This window comes from Pyrus communis, chromosome 5, assembly GCF_963583255.1.
Source record: "Pyrus communis chromosome 5, drPyrComm1.1, whole genome shotgun sequence".
In the NCBI taxonomy this organism is placed as follows: domain Eukaryota; kingdom Viridiplantae; phylum Streptophyta; class Magnoliopsida; order Rosales; family Rosaceae; genus Pyrus; species Pyrus communis.
In genome coordinates this window covers 24316351-24339923 of record NC_084807.1, presented here as the reverse complement: position 1 = coordinate 24339923, position 23573 = coordinate 24316351, and the positions used below count along the sequence as shown (strand labels likewise).

Genomic DNA, 23573 nt, shown 5'->3' with positions numbered 1-23573 from the left:
AGTCGTGGCTTTTCGAACGAGAAATTTTATTATCAAGATTTAATTTAGATTTCGAATCCATTTTGCAAAATTTTTTGCTAGATTAGTCTCCAATGTGTGGGAGCAGGCATATCCAGATTTGTCTGTAGGAAAATATGAATCAAATTCTTGGTGAAATTATGTGGATATCGGTATAGTTTGACAAATCAAAGCTAAAAACCGCGTTGATCCAATTTTCTTTCTATTGATTAACAAGGCTATGATGTCTATTAATTCCCTAGTCTTAATCTAACATTGACGGGCATTTATTGGTGTCATGGTGCCTTATTTTTCTTTTTGAGCTTAACCTAGTGAAGACGATGATGACTTTTTTTCTTTAGTTTTGGTTTTTAGTTTCTTATTTTACTTTTAGCTTTAAATCTTAAAAAATATAGTTTCTTATAGTTAATCCACGTGGCGTCTTATGATTGGATAAGTAGGACAAAAAATATTGACAAAACTTTAACGGAATGATTAAATTGACGTGTGGTATTGAAAGTTAGAGACCAAATTTATTGATTTTTGAAACCCATGGACCAAAATGAGGAGTTGGATTAATGTCAGGGACCATTTGCGATAAAAACCCTTATTTTGTACAATCCACTTGTCACAATTTCATTAGATTTGTGGGTCTATCATACAAACTAACAGAATAATTGACGGAATCTTAACAGAATGACCAAATTGATGTGTGATAATGAATGTCAGGGACGACATTGATTGATTTTGAAAATAAGGGACCAAAATGATGAGTTTGATTCATTTCAGAGATCATTTGTGATAAAATCCTATTTTAATTTGGTGTTCTTACGCCTCGCCTTATGAGACATAAAACGCTTGTTTGTAAGATCGGCTTTATGTTTGTTTGGAAATTTGAAATTATGTGTGATAAAATGTCAGAATACAATTTTGGAGAGGCTCATTCTCAGCTGCAATAATCTTGATTTAGAACAAAAGGACTAATTTTCTTCCCACATTTGACATGTATGTAAATAGTATCGCTATTATATACATATATATATATGTATATATTTACAAATCGTACATGTTCTATATAGTTTTGAAACTCAAAGCATAAGAGACGCGGCAATGCCCGGGCACTTTTTCTAGTCTTACATACTTACGGGCACTTTTTCTAGTCTTACCTACTTTGCATTTCCATATTGTGGAAAACTAGCTAGCTACTTTGCATGAACCTTCCAATACGGTGGAAAACTAGCTAGTGGGTCTCTACGTTTTACTTTCGGAGGTAGATTGTCTGCCCTCCTGTTTGGTGCCCTTCCCATCCCCTCCTATTTTGTACGGTTACGGTTAAGCCACGTCAACATTTTATATTGATCTTTTTTTATAGAGATAATAAGACAAAAAGTAATATGAATATAAATGTTGACGTGGCTTAACTGTGACTGCACAAATAGGAGGGGATGGGAAGGGGGAAGGGCACCCAAACAAGAGGGCAGACAATCTGCCTCCTTTACTTTCTGCTTTTTATGATAATTCTTACGTAAAACGTCAAAGTCATTTTTTTTGGTCAAGAACCAACGTGTATGTTACTCGAGTAGTGCAACACTTATCGCATATTTGTATTATTATTTCTACCGCTTTTTTAATAGAGGTTGGTCCACAAACACATGTAGGTCTCATCTCTATTAGAGAGATAATACAAATATAGTAAGATTAGCATTTTTGACAGAGTTAAGCCCTTTATTGATACAAATATTATATGAAAATTTTGATAAGAGTAGCATTTTTGAATTAAGAATTATTGTGAGTGCAAAAGCTATGTTGTGTTCCCCAACCCGTCAACGACGGCATGCATGCAGAAACCAGCTGTGCAACCCAATTCGGACCCTGAAATTGACTCCATTCTTTGCGTCTAACAGTTACATAAATATCCAGAGCTACATTTTGCAGCCTAGCTAAAATGGAGTTCTCAAGTATTCATATTAGCATTTGGTTTATTTTCATGCAACCACTCTTTCTTCTCTTTCTCTTTAGCTCTGCCTCCTCCTCGCGTTTAGCGGGAAATAAGGTGGATAGGCTTTCCTTGCTTGCCTTCAAAGCTGAAATCGTGACTGATACCCTCGGCATCCTTACCTCTTGGAATGAATCCCTCCACTTCTGCCATTGGCCAGGCGTTACTTGTGGCCGCAGACACCAGAGAGTTACAGTGCTCGACCTCCAATCAAGCGGCCTGGCAGGCCACCTATCTCCCCACGTTGGAAACTTGAGCTTTCTGAGGATTTTATACCTTCAAAACAATAGCTTCAGTCACACCATCCCTCCAGAAATTGGACGTTTGTTCCGCTTGGAAAGACTACACCTTGATAACAACACCTTTGGTGGTCATATTCCATTCAACATATCACGTTGCTCTAACCTCCAATACCTTGGCTTATATGGCAACACTCTTAGTGGCGAACTTCCAACTGAAATTGCCTCATTGTCCAAGCTTCAGGTACTTTTATTAGGCAAGAATCATTTTTATGGGAAAATCCCACCTTCTTTTGGGAATCTTTCTTCTCTTTGGATGCTATCTGCGCTAAAAAATAATCTGCATGGAGGTATTCCAAATAGCCTTGGCCAGTTGAAAAGCTTGACTACTTTTTCACTAGCTGTAAATTATTTGAATGGTACCATCCCTCCCTCCATATACAACCTCTCGTCAATTACAATCATTATTTTGTTTCAAAACAACCTTCATGGAACTCTTCCTCCTGGCTTGGGCCACACTATATTTCCACACATCCAAATCTTTGTTTTCCATACAAACCAATTCACTGGACCAGTACCAGCTTCAATCTCCAATGCCTCAAACCTTTCACTATTTTCTATCACATCCAATAAGTTTATTGGGAAAGTGCCTAGTCTGGCACGCCTGTCAAATTTGTATTGGTTTGAACTTGATCAAAACAATCTTGGAAATAATGAGGAAGGTGACTTAGATTTCATCTCTTCTCTAGTTAATTGCACTAATTTAGAAGTTTTAGCTGCCGGCCTCAATAATTTTGGAGGAGTGCTTCCTGAATCTATGAGCAACCTCTCAACAAAGCTCACAGAACTATATTTTAAAGGGAATCAGATACGCGGAAACATTCCCATCGGGATTGGAAATTTTATCAACTTGGAGAGACTAAGCTTTTCTTCAAATTTATTGGCAGGCACTATACCGAGTTCAATATGTAAACTGAATAAGCTTTATGGCCTATATCTAGCTTTCAATGAACTGTCAGGTAATGTTCCGTCATCTCTAGGAAATCTAACTTCATTAAGTAGTTTGTATCTCCAGTCAAACCAGTTACAAGGCTGTTGGTATTTGACAGTTTACTAACTCAATACCAAAATATGTGGGTGATAAGTTTACAAACTCTATCACACCTCTTTCACTTTGCACTCTCAAATAAAATTGGACAAAGAAAGAAATAGAGAAAGGAGGGAAGCAACAAGCTTTGGCAAAACACTTGGACTTTGATATATGAAAAAGGTTTACAAACTGTTGGAATAAGAAAGCTTACAAGCTTCTTCACAATTGGAAGTGGGATTCGGATGGGATGATTTACAATGCTTGAGAGCTTGGGTATTTATAGCAAACCAAATGATTAAACTAAGATTATTTATTACCACACAAAACACATTAATTGCACCTAATAATTTTTATTCAACCATACCTAACATTGCCTAACTTTCCATGCCTAACTTTGACATTGATTTTCAACAATAGCAACCTGTTTTGATTTGAATTTCCAACACACCTCCTCAAATCAAAACGCCTTCATTCCTAGCATTTCACGCAGTAGCCGGAATGTTTCAATTGGCAATGGCTTTGTGAAGATGTCTGCCACTTGTTCCTTGGTGTGACAGTTGATGCGAGATTTATACGCGCATAAATTAAACCCTCTTTTTATTGATTGTAGTAAGTATGTAAGTAGGGATCGTTCTTAACCGGGGATTAGGAGGGATTGCAAAATGACTTGGATTTGACTCAAAAACGTAAAAACACAATATAAAACACTATACTAGACTCAAAGAATGCAAAACTAAACTTTAAAACACTAAAATAAACCAAAAGACTCAAACATCACCCAAAACACTCAAAACTGCCTTAAAATCACTTTCTGGGCAGTTTTGAGCACTTTGGTGAATTTGGACGAAATTGGGAAATAAAATTGAATCAAAACACTTTAAAACATAAACTAAACAGATTTTAAGCACCAAGGAACAAGAAAGTAAAGGGGGGTTTTGATTTGACGAAATTTGAATTAACAAAACAAGTTAATAAACTAGGCAGGTTGTATAAACAGATTTGAGAAATAAGATGATGGATGGATTAGTTAGAGGTCCATTCTCCACACATGATACATTTATATATATGAATCGATTCTCCAATTGTTTTTCATTAACTATGATGCTCAACACCCCAAGTTAACCGTGATGCACTAATTAACTCTCAAATTTTCCTTATGTTATTGAATTGGATGATGCATGCGACAATTCAAATCATTCTCCAATGGTTCTCAACATGAATGCATAGAAGAGATACAATGAGAGATCATTATGCTCTATGAAAATTATAAGTGTTGACGAGGCAATTGTAACTATGAATGCATGATACTTTTGCCAAGAATTCAATTAACGCGGTTGTGACTAGCAACCTTCACTACTCATGTTTATAAACTTGTGACGATTAGGTGAAACTCGTTTATAAACTAGCATCGAGTTTATGCATGAAGACTAAGTATGCATCCCTAATCAACATACAAAAACAAGTTTTTAATAAACATGATAATTGAATTACAATCACAACTTAACAAATCACAATTGGAAGAAATCAATTCATATTTCAAACATGTTCATGGCTTCAAACTTTCCCCTAACTAATTAGGGGTTTAGCCACTCATGATTACAACAAACTTAGAGAGTAATAACAAAGTAAATATTGAAAACAAGAATCGAAGTACACCTAAAAATTCCAACAACTCAATCTTGAATTGTATGAACGTTTAGGCCTCTTCTCCTCTAGTTGCTGCGACACAAGGGGTTTTGGTGAGTTTTGGTGGTTATGGATGATGTAGAATGATGTGTTTAGGGTAGGGATGGATGTAGGGGAAGGCAAGGAGTGTTTTTGGGCAGAAAATATGAAGAATGGTGAAGTATGGTAGTGCTAGAGAGAGGGGAGGAATTTCTGGCGTGAATGAATGTGTATGAGAGATGGTTTTCTGAAATGGAAGAGTGTGTATTTTGTGGCTGCAATGCATGTTTATTTATAGGTGAAATGGGGGGAACATGATGACTAGGAATTAGGTGGAAAGCTGAAATGGTGATGGGAGATGCATGTGGCAGAAATGCATGTGATTAAAGGGTGGGAATGCATGTGTTTTGACAGAAAATAAAAGGGAATGTTGGAAATCTGGAATGGGAACCCACGGCATGGTTGTTTTCTGGTGGTGAATGGGTTTATGTTTGAATGGTGCATGTGGGTTGATTATTTAAAGGGAGTGCATGTGGAATAAAGGTTGGAATGAACATGAAATGCACGGTTTTGAGAGATGATTATGGATGCATGTGTTGAATGATTATGGGTGTATGTGGGTGGAAATGCATGTGGGAATGCATGTGATTTGGCTGAAATGAAAGGTAGTGGGAAGTGCATGTAAGCCACGGCAAGGAATGCATTTTCTGAATGAATGAAGGCAGGTTATGTGGAAGGGCTTGAACAAAGGTAGAAGCATGGCACAAAGGTGAATGGGTGATGTGTGAATGTGGTTGAATGATTAAAGTGTAAATGATTAATGAATGGTTCTTTGTTGATGGTGGAAATCTGAAATGATTAAGTGGAATGTGCATGTGGCTGCAATGATGGTGTTTTGCACGGCAATGATGGAGAAAGAATGTGTGGATGTATGGTTGTGTTGGTGATGAATGTGAACTCTTTGTTCTTCATTTTCATTCCTTTGGTCTTCAATTTCGTCCATCTACTTGGCTTTAAGCATATGCAATCCATTCCAATCTCTAATTTGCTCCAAAAGGCTCCGAAAGGCATCCTTTTGCATCCTTAGCCATATGAACCTATAAACACACGAAAATGACTTTAAACACTAAATTAAGTAAGAAAACACAACATAAATGCATAAGAACTAGCTAACAAAGGCGCATAAATATGCTTCTATCAAATTCCCCCACACTTAGCTTTTGCTAGTCCTCGAGCAAAACAAATAAACAAAACATAACCTAAACCTTCCAACGTTCACCTCAGGGATTTCCAATGGTACATGACAAGTTAAAAATCATCATCCCCACAGATTTGAGTCATCTTTACAATTGAAAACATACTTAATCATAGTCACCACTTACTAGTTCACAATTAATCGATTAAAAGAATGTTTTGAATGTAGTAACATGCCTTAGAGAATTTGCTCAATCCTTACAAGATATGCACTCAATTTTCACTCAGATTTTCTAACTACACACCCTATACTAGTTATATGTGAGAAGATTGATGTAAATATGAAAACGAATGCTCACATATACGTATAACAAAGAACGCAATTTATGGAGTTAATAAGCATGTTTAGAAATGATCTCATGAATGGAATGCTACTACTTAGATGCGAGAACTAATGACCATATGCTCATACCAAATTCAAACTCCACAAATTGAAACACATAACACTCAAGAATGAAGTCAAGGGTTGTAACGGGGCTTGGGGTAGTGGTTAACAAAGAAAAGATAAGGAGAACAAGCGTTCTTCAAGTAATAGTAAGCAAAGTAGTGTACTTAAGACTTAGAATTCATTTAGATTGCAGAAATTAACTTTAAAACACAAGGGGAAGACTTAGACAACTCCTTAGGGCCGAATTCATTGTTTTGGACCCTTACTTCAACAAACAATACTTTGGAATTCTTTTCAACTCTTTTTCATACTTTTCACGCCTTTTTTTTTTTTTTTTTTTTTTTTTTTTTTTTTTCTTTTTCTTTTCTTTCATGCCGTGCCTATGGCACACAAATTCTCACACAAGAACACTTCCCCCACACTTGTTTTCTGCCAACATAAATCGAAAGAAATTCAATTTGAATCATGCTTTACTAAGCTTTAAGAACAAGGGTGTGGATGGTCCTAATCTAGGCTAGGTGAGGATAATGTGGGTTAACTTAAACATAAAATGACATGGGATACACGGCAATATGGCTAAGGTGGTGGTCACTACACAACTTCATCTTGAATCTGTGTTATGCAAATCAATAACATGCTTTGAATGAAATGGGCATGAGTTCTAGCATTTGGAACTAAATGATGAAACGCCTCTAAGTAGTAACCAAGCAAAGAATAATGAGATCATGCAACGACTTAGAAAACAAAAATGCACAGATTCTAACTCTCCAAATAAACGTTTAGGCTCAAGTCTCACAAGGTTGTAGCGTTAATTTGAGTTCCTTCCTTCAAGCATGTTACAAAAACTGATTTTTTTTTTTTTCTTTATGATTGCATGTGAAGTCATAAGTTATAACCACAACCAAGCATACACAAAGAGTAAATCAACTTTCATCTATGTTAATCACTCTCTTTAACAGCCATGTAATTACAAACCGAATCCTCATCATTGTGTTGGAAGGTACCCTAAAACAAAAACAAACATACAAAAACACTTTGAAAACAACTCTTTTTGGGTTTTTAAAACAAATTTTTCAAATTTTTATGTGATTTTCGGATTTTTACTTCAAAACACACTAAAACACACCAAAACTGCTTAAAAACACTTAAAAACAGCAAGGAACAAGTCTATAAGTAAAGGGTGATAAAATCCCATGAATTTGCAACAAAAACACTTAGTTACCCCCCCCCCCCCCCACACTTAAATCAAACATTGTCCTCAATGTTTCAAGCATAAAATCACACAAAACACAAAGAAACACACAAACAGCAAGTAAAACAACTAAATAGGCAGATTCGAAATAAACAACAAAGTGAAGGGTTTAGGAACGCAAATCTGGAATTGGAGTGATTCCTTGAGCTTCCTTTGTTGAATTGCATGGGTTGCCTCCCAAGTAGTGCTTTCTTTAACGTCTTGCAGCCGGACGAAGACACGTTCATGCTCCATTGGAGCCCACGGCATGGAGTGGGATCTCCTCCACGACATGCTCCACAAAGTTCTCATAGTATGGCTTCAATCTATGTCCGTTCACCTTGAACTCTTGGCCACTTTTTAAGCTTTGGACTTGGACTGCACCATGAGGAAAAACATTAGTAACAACAAGAGGTCCAATCCATTTAGAACGTAACTTACCAGGGAATAACCGAAGTCTTGAATCAAAAAGCAACACTTTCTGCCCCTTGGAGAACGTTTTGGTACGAAGCATCTTATCATGATAAGCCTTCGTCTTGTCCTTGTAGATGCGAGCATTCTCGTAAGCCTCGTTCCTAATCTCCTCAAGTTCATCTAATTGGAGCTTCCTATGAACTCCAGCAGCGTCTATGTCCAAATTGAAGGTTTTCACAGCCCAATGTGCCTTGTGCTCTAACTCAACGGGCAAATGACATGGCTTACCATATATAAGCCGAAAAGGTGACATGCCAAGGGGAGTTTTGTAAGCCGTACGATAGGCCCACAATGCATCGTCCAAGCGCAAACTCCAATCTCTTCTTGAGGGTCCCACGGTTTTCTCTAGGACTTGTTTGATCTCCCTATTTGAAACCTCCGCTTGCCCATTGGTTTGAGGGTGATAAGGTGTGGAAACCTTATGAGTAACGTTGTACTTCTTGAGCAAAGCTTCAATGGTGCGGTTACGAAAGTGAGAACCCCCATCACTAATTAAAACTCGTGGCATCCCAAACCTAGCAAAAATATTAGATTTCACAAAATCTGCAACAACCTTAGAATCGTTAGTACGGGTGGCTTTGGCTTCCACCCATTTGGAAACATAATCAACAGCTAGCAAGATATAAGTGAAACCAAAAGATGGAGGGAAGGGTCCCATGAAATCAATACCCCAAACATCAAAAATTTCCACAAAAGAGAGAGATTGTTGCGGCATTTGGTCCTTAGGCCCTATGTTACCTGTTCTTTGACACTTATCGCATGTTACACAAAACATTTTAGCATCTTTAAAGAGATTAGGCCAATAAAATCCAGATTGTAACACCTTTAGGGCTGTCCTTTGGGTGCCAAAATGTCCCCCACATGCATAAGTATGGCAGAATGTAAGAATGGAATTAAATTCAGATTCGGGCACACATCTACGCACAATCTGATCTGGGCAGAATTTCCATAAATATGGATCATCCCAAACATAAAAACGTGCATCATGAACAAGTTTATCACGTTGGAACTTGTTTAGGGTACTAGGAACTTGCTTAGACACCAAGAAATTGACCAAATCGGCATACCAAGGGGTTCTTACCTCAATGGACAGAAGTTGCTCATCCGGAAATGTTTCTAAAATGGGGGTGGACTCTTCCTCACGCACCATTCTACTTAGGTGGTCAGCCACCACGTTTTCACACCCTTTCTTGTCTCGGATTTCAAGATCGAACTCTTGAAGTAGGAGCATCCAATGAATGAGTCTTGGCTTAGCCTCCTTTTTGGTGAGAAGATATTTCAAGGCTGCATGGTCAGTGAAAACAATTACTTTAGTACCAAGAAGATATGATCTAAACTTATCTAAAGCAAATACAACCGCCAAAAGTTCTTTTTCGGTTGTAGAATAATTCAATTGAGCATCATTTAAAGTGCGTGAAGCATAATAAATAACATGTGGCTGTTTATTTTTCCTTTGACCCAAAACAGCCCCAAGTGCATAATCCGATGCATCACACATCAATTCAAAGGGAATGGACCAATCCGGGGGAGTTATGATGGGTGCCGTGGTGAGTAAGTCCTTTAGATGCTTGAATGCCTTCTCACACGCCTCGTTGAACTCAAAAGACACATCCTTTTGGAGTAGGCGGCATAGGGGTTGTGCAATCTTGGAAAAGTCCTTGATAAATCGTCGATAGAATCCTGCATGGCCAAGAAAAGAACGGACCTCTCTAACCGACGTAGGAGAGGGTAAGTGACGTACAAGATCTATTTTAGACTTATCAACTTCAATTCCTTTTTCAGAGATGATATGACCCAAAACTATACCTTGTTTAACCATAAAATGACATTTTTCCCAATTCAAAACAAGGTTAGTTTCCATGCATCTTTTCAAGATTAAAGTGAGATTATGCAAACAAGCATCAAATGAGTCTCCAAACACACTAAAATCGTCCATAAATACTTCAATTATCTTTTCAACATAATCAGAGAAGATACTTACCATGCATCGTTGGAAAGTGGCCGGTGCATTGCATAAACCAAATGGCATACGACGATATGCAAAAGTACCAAATGGACAAGTAAAGGTGGTCTTTTCTTGATCATCCGGCGTTATGACAATTTGATTATAACCCGAATAACCATCAAGAAAGCAATAAAAAGAATGACCGGCTAACCTTTCAAGCATTTGATCAATGAATGGCAAAGGGAAGTGATCTTTCCTTGTTGCGGCATTTAGCTTTCTATAGTCAATGCACACCCTCCAACCGGTTTGAATGCGTGTAGGCACAAGTTCATCTTCTTCATTCTTCACCACAGTCACTCCGGATTTCTTTGGCACAACTTGAACCGGTGAAACCCAACGGCTATCCGAGATAGGATAGATCACCCCACAATCTAGAAGCTTGATAATCTCCTTTTTCACAACTTCCATCATTGGAGGGTTGAGCCGGCGTTGAGCCTCTCTGGTTGGTTTAGCTCCCTCCTCTAAAAGTATGCGATGCATGCAAGTTGTAGGACTAATACCCTTTATGTCGGCCAAGGTCCATCCTATGGCCGTCTTGTGCTCTTTCAACACCCGAATCAATTTCTCCTCCTCCATTGCTGTGAGGGATAAGGAAACTATGACAGGCAACGTCTCATCGTCTCCCAAATAGACATACTTCAAATGATCCGGCAATGGTTTAAGCTCAAGAATGGGTGCCTGAATCACTGAAGGTAACAACTTGTTAGTCGAAACAGGAATTGGACTCGGTTTTGGAGGCTTACCAAAGTGTTGTGGCAATGACTCAAGTGCAGCAACCATCTCGGCCTCATCTTCACTTCTAGGCATGGCCAAACCAGATTTTTGCCCAATTCCTTGTGCAATTGTTGTTTCAAGTGTATCCCTCTCCAAAGAATCGAGAAATTCCTGCGCCAAATCATCAATTATATCAATAGAAAAGCAAGAATGATCGTCCTTAGGAAATTTAATACTTTCAGAAAGATTGAAATCAATGACTTCCCCATCAAATTCCATCGTTAAAGTTCCTTTAAACACATCTATCTTGGTGCGGGCTGTTTTCATGAAGGGCCTCCCTAATAGAATCGGTAATGGGGTGGAATGGGGTGAATCCTCCATGTCAAGCACGTAGAAATCCGCTGGAAAAATCAAGTTATCAACCTGTACCAAAACATCTTCCAAAACACCCTTTGGATATGCATTAGAACGATCGGCTAATTGAATTATCACACCATCATTTTTGAGCTCACCTAAGTTCATAGATGCATAAATAGAGTATGGCATAACATTAATCGAAGCCCCTAAGTCTAACATGCATTGTTCAAACTTAGTATTACCAATAACGCACGGAATTGTAAAACTACCCGGATCTTTGCATTTAGGGGGTAATTTCCTTTGTAACACAGCAGAGACATTTTCACTTACCTGGACCACCTCCCTGTTTGAAATCCTCTTCCTCGTTGTGCAAAGCTCTTTTAAGAACTTGGCATACTTAGGGACTTGCTTGATTGCATCAAGGAGCGGAATGTTGACTTGAACTTTCCTAAAGGTTTCCAAAATGTCCTTTTCACTCTCCTCTTTTTTTGATTGCCTAAACCTGCTAGGAAAGGGCACGTTTAGTGGAATAGAACTTGATAAAGTCGAATTTGGACTTACCTTAGGCATATTGGACGGTTTTGGCACAATAGGGGGCTGCGGCAAAGATTCTTTCACCCTTGCCGTGGCTTTTATTCCTTGTTCCTCCTTTTCTTGCAGCAACACGTCCTCTTCTTGACTTGTTTTGGACGTGCTTGGGGTGGTTTCGACCTCCTTACCACTTCTCAACATGATTGCCTTGGCAGATTCGAATCCTCCCCTTGGATTGACAATGGTTGAGCTAGGGAGCTTGCCTTTGTCTCGGAATTGTCCTACAAACTCCGCAATCTGCCCAATTTGTTTCTCCAAGTGATCCACCCTTTTGTCTTGGTTTTGCATGGCTTTGGTTTGATCTTCTTGCCCCTGAGACAAATTGGTAAGTAATTTAAGAAGTGTTTCATTTCCCAACGACGTACCTTGATTGTTTTGGGCAGGTTGTGCTTGGTTTGGATTGGGGCCGAATGGCTTGGTGTAGAACCCCGGGGGTTGTTGTCTAAAGCCTCCTTGTTGTTGAGGTTGTTGAGGTTCCTTCCACTTGAAGTTTGGATGGTCTCTCCAACCCGGATTGTAAGTGTTGGAATATGGATCATTCCTTGGTTGATTGTGGCTCGGAAATCCAATGGCATTTGCACTCTCCCATCCCCCATTCTCAATCAATTGTGGGCATTTTTCCGAAGGGTGTCCTTGGATAGAACATACACCACATACAATCGATCCTTGTATCTTCATTCCTTCGGCCATCTGAGACACAATAGAAGTAAGATTAGCTATCTGAGATTGAATATCGGATTGAGAACTTACCTCATTCAAGTGTTGCCGTGGGGGGTCCCTTTGCCCAAGTCCTTCTTATTGTTGTGCATTTAGAGCACGGTTTGCGATTAGGGTCTTGGCTGCCATAGGAGTTTTGTCTACCAATGCACCTCCCGCCGAAGCATCGAGCATTTGCCTTTCAATGGGAAGAAGGCCCTCATAGAAATATTGAAGGAGAAGCTCCTCCTTCATTTGATGTTGAGGACATGATGCAACAAGGGCTTTAAAACGCTCGTAGTATGCCGGAAAAGATTCTCCTTGACTTTGTTGGATTCCGCTAATTTTCTTCCTCAAGAGAATGACTCTTGAAGTAGGGAAGAACTTCTCCAAGAACGCTCTCTTCATGCTCTCCCAAGAAGTAACGGTCCCGGGTGCCAATTCATAAAGCCAATCCTTAGCTTTTTCCACAAGAGAGAATGGAAAAGCTTTCATCATTAGAATGTTCCCATCGACATTTATGGGTGTCATGCTCGAACAAACAACCTCGAACTCCTTGAGATGCTTGTTGGGATCTTCCATGGAAAGCCCATGGTATTTTGGAATGTGGTGCAACAAGCTTGACTTCAACTCGAATTCATCGGTCTTGCCTTGGGCAGCCGCGGGGTATTGAATGCATAATGGTGCGGCATTGGCCAACCCCGAGGCCGAAAGCTCTTTAATGGTCCGATTGTCCGCTGCCATAACTTCTTCTTCCACACTTTCAAACTCAGATTCGGCCTCTGAACTTGAACTAGGTTCACTAGGTTCACTAGGTTCGCTAGGTTCGGGATGCCTCCTCTTTCTTCTCAAATCACGTTCAAAATCGTCGTTAAAGTCCAAGATATGTGCATGCACAGTTTGAGAACTCCGCGTCATGCACTAGTACCTAAACCAAGAAAACAAAACAAAATAAGAAAACTAGGTAAATTACACTAAAAACATACGGCAAAAACACAAGAGATTAGCAATTTTGCTAATCCCCGGCAACGGCGCCAAAATTTGATGCGAGATTTATACGCGCATAAATTAAACCCTCTTTTTATTGATTGTAGTAAGTATGTAAGTAGGGATCGTTCTTAACCGGGGATTAGGAGGGATTGCAAAATGACTTGGATTTGACTCAAAAACGTAAAAACACAATATAAAACACTATACTAGACTCAAAGAATGCAAAACTAAACTTTAAAACACTAAAATAAACCAAAAGACTCAAACATCACCCAAAACACTCAAAACTGCCTTAAAATCACTTTCTGGGCAGTTTTGAGCACTTTGGTGAATTTGGACGAAATTGGGAAATAAAATTGAATCAAAACACTTTAAAACATAAACTAAACAGATTTTAAGCACCAAGGAACAAGAAAGTAAAGGGGGGTTTTGATTTGACGAAATTTGAATTAACAAAACAAGTTAATAAACTAGGCAGGTTGTATAAACAGATTTGAGAAATAAGATGATGGATGGATTAGTTAGAGGTCCATTCTCCACACATGATACATTTATATATATGAATCGATTCTCCAATTGTTTTTCATTAACTATGATGCTCAACACCCCAAGTTAACCGTGATGCACTAATTAACTCTCAAATTTTCCTTATGTTATTGAATTGGATGATGCATGCGACAATTCAAATCATTCTCCAATGGTTCTCAACATGAATGCATAGAAGAGATACAATGAGAGATCATTATGCTCTATGAAAATTATAAGTGTTGACGAGGCAATTGTAACTATGAATGCATGATACTTTTGCCAAGAATTCAATTAACGCGGTTGTGACTAGCAACCTTCACTACTCATGTTTATAAACTTGTGACGATTAGGTGAAACTCGTTTATAAACTAGCATCGAGTTTATGCATGAAGACTAAGTATGCATCCCTAATCAACATACAAAAACAAGTTTTTAATAAACATGATAATTGAATTACAATCACAACTTAACAAATCACAATTGGAAGAAATCAATTCATATTTCAAACATGTTCATGGCTTCAAACTTTCCCCTAACTAATTAGGGGTTTAGCCACTCATGATTACAACAAACTTAGAGAGTAATAACAAAGTAAATATTGAAAACAAGAATCGAAGTACACCTAAAAATTCCAACAACTCAATCTTGAATTGTATGAACGTTTAGGCCTCTTCTCCTCTAGTTGCTGCGACACAAGGGGTTTTGGTGAGTTTTGGTGGTTATGGATGATGTAGAATGATGTGTTTAGGGTAGGGATGGATGTAGGGGAAGGCAAGGAGTGTTTTTGGGCAGAAAATATGAAGAATGGTGAAGTATGGTAGTGCTAGAGAGAGGGGAGGAATTTCTGGCGTGAATGAATGTGTATGAGAGATGGTTTTCTGAAATGGAAGAGTGTGTATTTTGTGGCTGCAATGCATGTTTATTTATAGGTGAAATGGGGGGAACATGATGACTAGGAATTAGGTGGAAAGCTGAAATGGTGATGGGAGATGCATGTGGCAGAAATGCATGTGATTAAAGGGTGGGAATGCATGTGTTTTGACAGAAAATAAAAGGGAATGTTGGAAATCTGGAATGGGAACCCACGGCATGGTTGTTTTCTGGTGGTGAATGGGTTTATGTTTGAATGGTGCATGTGGGTTGATTATTTAAAGGGAGTGCATGTGGAATAAAGGTTGGAATGAACATGAAATGCACGGTTTTGAGAGATGATTATGGATGCATGTGTTGAATGATTATGGGTGTATGTGGGTGGAAATGCATGTGGGAATGCATGTGATTTGGCTGAAATGAAAGGTAGTGGGAAATGCATGTAAGCCACGGCAAGGAATGCATTTTCTGAATGAATGAAGGCAGGTTATGTGGAAGGGCTTGAATAAAGGTAGAAGCATGGCACAAAGGTGAATGGGTGATGTGTGAATGTGGTTGAATGATTAAAGTGTAAATGATTAATGAATGGTTCTTTGTTGATGGTGGAAATCTGAAATGATTAAGTGGAATGTGCATGTGGCTGCAATGATGGTGTTTTGCACGGCAATGATGGAGAAAGAATGTGTGGATGTATGGTTGTGTTGGTGATGAATGTGAACTCTTTGTTCTTCATTTTCATTCCTTTGGTCTTCAATTTCGTCCATCTACTTGGCTTTAAGCATATGCAATCCATTCCAATCTCTAATTTGCTCCAAAAGGCTCCGAAAGGCATCCTTTTGCATCCTTAGCCATATGAACCTATAAACACACGAAAATGACTTTAAACACTAAATTAAGTAAGAAAACACAACATAAATGCATAAGAACTAGCTAACAAAGGCGCATAAATATGCTTCTATCAACAGTAGACAAGTTCAATTGTCTTTTGCTTCACATGGTCCCTTAGAAAATGGAACCTGGTATCAATGTGCTTGCTCCTTCCATGTTGAACAGGATTCTTTGCAAGTTTGATTGCAGACACGTTATCTATGTGAATCACAGTCGATTCCACTTGTGGATGACACACTGACTTCAACAGATTTCTTAACCAAATTGCCTCACACACGGTTGAGGCTACAGCAACATACTCGGCTTCACATGATGACAAAGCAACAATTGATTGCTTCTTTGAAGTCCATGAGAAAGCTGTTGATCCTAGAAAAAACACATAGCCAGTTGTGCTTTTCCTTTCATCTTGGTCACCTCCCCAATCACTATCTGAATAACCAAATAATTTTGCATCTTCACCAAAATTATAAAATAGACCATAGTTTAGAGTACCTCTTATGTACCTCAAAATTCTCTTGGCGGCCAGCCAATGAGACTCCCTTGGTGTTTCCATGTATCGACTCACGAGTCCAACACCATAAACTATATCAGGTCTTGTGATTGTAAGGTACCTTAGGCTTCCAACGAGGCTTTTGTACACTGTTGAGTTTACAAACTCACCCTCTCCTCCTTTGGACAGCTTCAATCCAGTTGCGACTGGGGTATTGACAGTGTTGCACTTGTCCATATTGAACTTCTTCAATATGTCTCTCATGTACCTTTGTTGAGAGATGTAGATACCATCACTTTCTTGCTTCACTTCTATGCCAAGAAAGTATGACATTAATCCATTGTCAGTCATCTCGAATTCACTGAACATGGATTGCTTGAACTCATGGAACATTGCCTCATTGTTTCCTGTAAACAATAAATCATCTACATAGAGACAAATAATTAAGAACTCCCCTTTTTCACCATTCTTCATGTAAACTGAATGCTCGTATGGACATTTCTGAAATCCATTTTGGTGAAGGTAGTTGTCGATCCTTGAGTTCCAAGCTCGTGGTGCTTGCTTGAGGCCGTACAAAGCCTTCTTCAAACGATACACCTTATCTTCTTCTCCTTGTACTTGGAAGCCTTCCGGTTGTTCCACGTACACTTCTTCCTCAAGTACTCCATTAAGGAAGGCTGACTTGACATCTAGTTGATAAATTTTCCATTTATGATGTGCGGCAAGAGAGATTAGCAATCTTACCGTGTCAAGTTTCGCAACTGGAGCATAGACTTCATCATAGTCCACTCCATACTTCTGTTTGTAGCCCTTTGCTACAAGCCTTGATTTGTATCGATCCACACTCCCATCTGCAGTGCGTTTGATCTTGTAAACCCACTTGACACCAATAGCCTTCTGATTTGGTGGGAGCTTTGTCAGCTCCCAAGTGTCATTCTTCTCGATGGCATGGATCTCTTCTTCCATGGCTTTCTTCCAACAATCTTCTTCCACAGCTTCATTGAATGAGAAAGGCTCGTGGTCTGCATACAAGCAGAAAAGGTTGGTTTCTTCTTCTTCTTCTTGTCCATAAATCTCTGTGAGACTCCTTAACCTCACTGGAGTTGAGGAGCTGCTTTCCTCACTAGATGTAGGACCACTCCTTGCAATTCTGTGCACTGGAGTTGTTGTGATTGTTTGAGCAGGCTGTTGCTCAATCGGTGGTACAACTTCTGGTTCTTCAAAATTAGTGGAGACGATCTTCTCTTTACTGACTTCTTTGTTGTTCCACGTCCATGTCTCTTCCTCACTGAAGATGACATCTCTACTAACCACTAGTTTGCCAGTTAGTGGGTTGTAGAGCTTGTATGCCTTGGACTCTTCACTATAGCCCACAAACACACACTTCTCACCTCTATCATCAAGTTTCCTCCTCTTGGCTTCTGGAACTTGAGCATATGCAACACACCCAAAAATTCTTAGGTGTGTAACATTCGGCTTGTATCCACTCCAAGCCTCTTGTGGTGTCATCCTCTTGACACTTTTTGTTGGACATCGATTCAACAAATAAATCGAACAAGCTACAGCTTCTGCCCATAACTCTTTTGGCAAATTCTTCTCCTTAAGAAAATAGACCCAAGTCTTTCTACTGAAATCATCAATGAAGGTAATAAAATACCTATTACCTCCATAAGACATGGGATCCAATGGACCACATATATCTGTGTGCACCAACTGCAGTGGTGCCTTTGCTCTCCATGTATCACCAACAGGGAACGATAGTCGTGCTTGCTTGCCAAGCACACAACCTTCACATACTTGGCGTGTGGCTTCAATCTGGGGTAGACCACGAACCATTCCTCCACTTGACAGCAACTTTAGGCCATTGAAATTAAGATGGCCAAATCGAAGATGCCATTTCCATGACTCATCTTCCATTACACCGATGTTGCAGCTTCCAATCTTTGTGTTCAAATTCAACGGAAACATCCGGTTCTTTGACATTCGAACACGTGCAATAAGCTTTCTCCTTGCATTCCTGAGAGTGAGAAGCATGTTCTCCATATGTATAATGTACCCTTTCTGGAGCAGTTGACCAATGCTCAGAATGTTGCTCTTCATACCTGGTATGTAGTAGGTATCGGAGATGTATTCTTCTCTTCCATCCTTCTGGATGATCTTGATCTTCCCTTTGCCTTCAACTGGCAACTTTGAGGAGTCACCAAGACTTACAGATCCATAGGCCCCTTCTTTGAGTTCGGCAAAAAACTCCTTCTTTCCACACATGTGATTGCTTGCACCAGAGTCCAAATACCAAACATCTTGTTGGCTACTGGAATCATGGTGTGCTAGTAAGACTGTAAGTTCTTCATCAGTATTTCCACTTGATTCTGCCATGTTGACATGCTCACCATTTTTATGTGAACATTCATTGGCATAATGTCCATATTGCTTACAGTTGTGACACTGGATATGCGCCTTTCCTCGAGTAGATCTCCACTCCTGAGACTGACCTTGATTTTGTGCATAGCCTCGACCTCTTCCTCGGGCTCGTCCTCGGCTACGGTTGGATGAGCTCCCACGACGTGAGTTCCACTGCCCACGACCTTTATTTGGTTTGTCAATATTCAACTTTGACTCCAAGGCTTGCTCTAGCGTTGTGGGGCTTGCATTCTTCTGAATGCGTTGCTCGTGAACTAGGAGGGATCCTAGTAGCTCTTCTGCGCTCATCACCTCCAAATCCTTGGATTCCTCAATGGCAGTCACCACATGCTCAAACTTAGATGTGAGTGACTGGAGTATCTTCTCCACAACTCGTACTTCATCGAGTCTCTCGCCATTTCTCCTCATCTGATTTACTATCACAATGAGCCTTGAGTGATAGTCGGAGATGCTCTCCCCTTCATTCATATGAGCAGTTTCAAAATCTGCTCGAAGTGATTGTAACCTCACTTTCTTGACTCGATCTACTCCTTTGTAGATTGTACTGAGTGTATCCCATACTTGCTTGCTCGTTGTTGCTTCTGCAACCTTCTCGAACGTTGAATCTTCCAAACCCTGGTATAGAAGATACAGCGCCTTTTGGTCCTTCTTTCGTAAGTCCTTGAGAGTGTTCCTTTGATCCGCAGTATATACGGCTTCTTGCTCGGCAGTGGGTACAACATACCCACTACTGACAACTTCCCATAGCTCCTGTGATCCAAACAATGCTTTGAATTGGATGCACCATCTTTCATAATTTTCTTTCTTCAATGTGGGAACTTGGAGTTGCACTAAGTTGGACGCCATAACTGCTGCACCTACCAGAATGGTATTCTGGCTCTGATACCAATTGTTGGTATTTGACAGTTTACTAACTCAATACCAAAATATGTGGGTGATAAGTTTACAAACTCTATCACACCTCTTTCACTTTGCACTCTCAAATAAAATTGGACAAAGAAAGAAATAGAGAAAGGAGGGAAGCAACAAGCTTTGGCAAAACACTTGGACTTTGATATATGAAAAAGGTTTACAAACTGTTGGAATAAGAAAGCTTACAAGCTTCTTCACAATTGGAAGTGGGATTCGGATGGGATGATTTACAATGCTTGAGAGCTTGGGTATTTATAGCAAACCAAATGATTAAACTAAGATTATTTATTACCACACAAAACACATTAATTGCACCTAATAATTTTTATTCAACCATACCTAACATTGCCTAACTTTCCATGCCTAACTTTGACATTGATTTTCAACAATAGCAACCTGTTTTGATTTGAATTTCCAACAAAGGCAGCATACCACAAAGTCTCAGAGACTGCAGGTTTATGTTAGAATTGAATCTTTCCCACAACAATCTTAGCGGTCCAATTCCAAAACAAGTCATCAATTTACCTGTTTACTTGGATCTATCTGTAAACCAACTTACTGAATCCATTCCCATGGAAGTAGGTAACTTACAGCATCTTGTTTTCTTGGATGTTTCTGAAAACAAGTTATCTGGTGAGATTCCACAAAGCTTAGGGAGTTGCACAAGTTTGAGGGCTCTGTCTCTGAGAGAGAATTTATTGCAGGGGACAATTCCTAAATCCTTGGTCTCTTTGAGAGGAATTGAATATATTGACCTCTCTCGCAACAACTTGTCTGGCATAATTCCCAACTACTTGGAGAGTTTCCCATTCTTGCAGAATTTGAACCTTTCATTTAACGATTTTGAAGGTGCAGTACCAATCCAAGGAGTTTTCAAGAATGCAAGTTCGGTATCTGTTGTGGGAAACACACGGCTTTGTGGAGGTATACCTCACTTAAGATTGCCCAAGTGCATCTCTGCGCAATCCAAGCGAAGGTTATCTCCTAAGCTGAACTTAATTATCTCAGTTTCATGTGGGGTTGTTGGCTTGGTCTTGGTGTTGTTACTTGCGCTTCTTTATCGATCAAGAAAAGCTAGAGCATTTGAGTCAACTTCAGGATCATCACCGGGGGTTTCACTCTTGAAACTGTCCTATGGAGATCTCCTCAAATCAACTAATGGGTTCTCTGCTTCAAATTTGATCGGTGCTGGTAGTTTTGGATCCGTGTACAAGGGAATTATCAATCAGCTTGAAGAAAGACTTGTTGCGGTGAAAGTACTCAATCTTCAAACTTCAAGAGCTTTTAGAAGTTTCATAACTGAATGTGAAGCCTTGAAAAGCATTAGGCATCGAAATCTTGTCAAGCTACTGACTGCTTGTTCAAGCATTGATTTTCAAGGAAACGATTTCAAAGCCCTGGTGTATGAGTTCATGGTGAATGGAAGCCTAGATGAGTGGTTGCACATATCAGCTCAAGGAGTGGATAGGCCAGCCAATCTGCCAAAGAATCTGAATCTCACTCAAAGAGTTAACATTGCCATCGATGTAGCGTGTGCTCTGGATTATTTGCACAACCGCTCCCACATGCCAATAGTTCATCGTGATATAAAGCCCAGCAACATTTTGTTAGACAGTGACATGACTGCTTGTGTTGGTGATTTCGGTTTAGCAAGGTGCCTCCGGGATGCTTCTTGCCCATCTCCTTTGCACGATAGCAGTTCCAATGTCATAAAAGGCACCATAGGCTATACTCCCCCAGGTAAATTTTCTTTTGTATATATTTATTTGTGCTTGCACTATGGTTTTGTATATAGCATGAGTTTTTTGAAGTCACACATAAGAACAAAGCTATGTTTTTGTGCATATAACTTAAGAGTATGGAATGGGAGGCGAGGTGTCAACATATGGCGACGTATATAGCTATGGTATATTGTTGTTAGAGATGTTAACTGGCAAGAGGCCGATAGATGACATGTTTAAAGGTGGTATGGATCTGCACAATTTTGTTATGATGGCTCTACCAGAACGTGTGGGAGAAATATGTGATCCACTACTTGTTCAAATAGAAGAAAGCAACAGCAGTACTAATCCCAGAAGTAATAGGGGGAATCATGCCCTAAATGATCGAAGAAAAAGGGTTGTAGAGTGCTTGACTTCCATTGCAAGAGTAGGAGTTGCTTGTTCTGTAGCGATGCCGAAAGAGAGAAAAGACATGAGCAATGTGGTAGCTGAATTGAGTCTAATAAGGGATATGCTAACTGGAACTAGGATGCCTAGAGAGTATCCGTGATGACGATCCAAGTAGTGAGTAATAATACCCTGTTATCGTTAAATAAAATCCCATGATAGTGCTTGAACTTTGCATGGTGATCTTCTGAATGATGACGAGGTGGATTTCCTGTTTTGCAATTTCATTTTGTATGTTTTGTAAATGATCTTAATTTGTAAGATCATCTTTATATTTGCTTGGAAATTTGGAATTTGTCAATCTAAGTTTGGTTCTTGTTCTTATTAATCATGCAATTTTAAATTGATTTTTATTACAAATAGTCCCTGAGATTGATCAAATTCATCATTTTGGTCCCTCACTTTCAAAATCAATCAATGACATCCCTGACATTCACTATCCCACATCAATTTCGTCATTCCGTTAAAATTCCGTCAACTATTCTATTAGTTTGTATGTGGGACCCACACATCCAATGAAATGATGACATGTGGATTGCACATGGTCCTTGACATTGATCTAACTCCTCATTTTGGTCTCTGAGTTTCAAAAATCAATAAATTTGGTCATTGACTTTCACTATCGCACATCAACTTAGTCATTCCGTTAAAATCTCATCAATATCTTTCGTTTGTGTGCTGATGTGGTCCCACTAAAGCAATCATATGGCTCCACGTGAATTAACTATAAGGAATTATTTTTTTAAGAGTGAACCATCAGACGAATATTCTACGCTGACATTTTTCTCGCATCCCACAACCCCAACTAGAAAAAATTCAATCTAGATTCAATAAAATCAAATCCAAATATAATTTAAATTTGAAGAAAATAACTGACTAGAGAGAATGAAGAGTGAGTTCAAGAGGCCAAGTACTTTAATGATGTCATGGTGCCTTCCTTTTCTTTTTGAGCTTACCAAGGTGTGGGAGCAGTGAGAAATTTTGCTAGATTAGTCTCCAAGGTGTGGGAGCAGGCATATCCAGATTTGTATGTAGGAAAATACGAATCAAATTCTTTGAGAAATTATGTGGATATCGGTATAGTTTGACAAATCAAAGCTAAAAACCGCATTGATCCAATTTTCTTTCTATTGACACAAGGTTGTGATGTCTATTAATTCCCAAGTCCTTGCGTCATCTAGCAGTGACGGGCGTTTGTTTGCCCTCACAGACTATCACTGGACTAGACTGGACTAACTATTAGTCTAGTCCCATGTTTGTTATCATGCCATACTAATATTAAAGAGATTAGCCGAAAACATTTCCGGGGTACTTCTCGGTACCTCCGGGATGCTTCTTGCCCATCTCCTTTGCATGAAAACAATTCCAGTGTCATAAAACGCTCCACAGGCTATACTACCCCAGGTAGATTTATTTATCCACCTCCTCAGTGTAAATGTATCATTTTGTAAAAAAAAAACATCCAGAAAAAAAAGTTATCAAATAGCACTTTAATATTATAGTTGTGAAGTTATCAAATATCACTTTTATAGTAGTGATGTTCTCAAATAGCACTATTCCAATAACAAATCAACAATATCAATTAGGAAAGTGATTTTCGTACACCTAT

At 39.2% G+C, this 23573-nt stretch overlaps 1 protein-coding gene across 1 annotated transcript; it reads left to right on the top strand.

Annotated features, from left to right (window-relative positions):
• Positions 1-1942: 1942 nt before the first annotated feature.
• Positions 1943-22081, top strand: LOC137735046 (putative receptor-like protein kinase At3g47110). The gene is made up of 3 exons (XM_068474405.1): positions 1943-3323; positions 20220-21536; positions 21652-22081. The coding sequence occupies exons 1-3, from the start codon at positions 1943-1945 to the stop codon at positions 22065-22067; spliced, it is 3114 nt and encodes a 1037-aa protein (XP_068330506.1). The 3' UTR covers positions 22068-22081.
• Positions 22082-23573: the final 1492 nt, after the last annotated feature.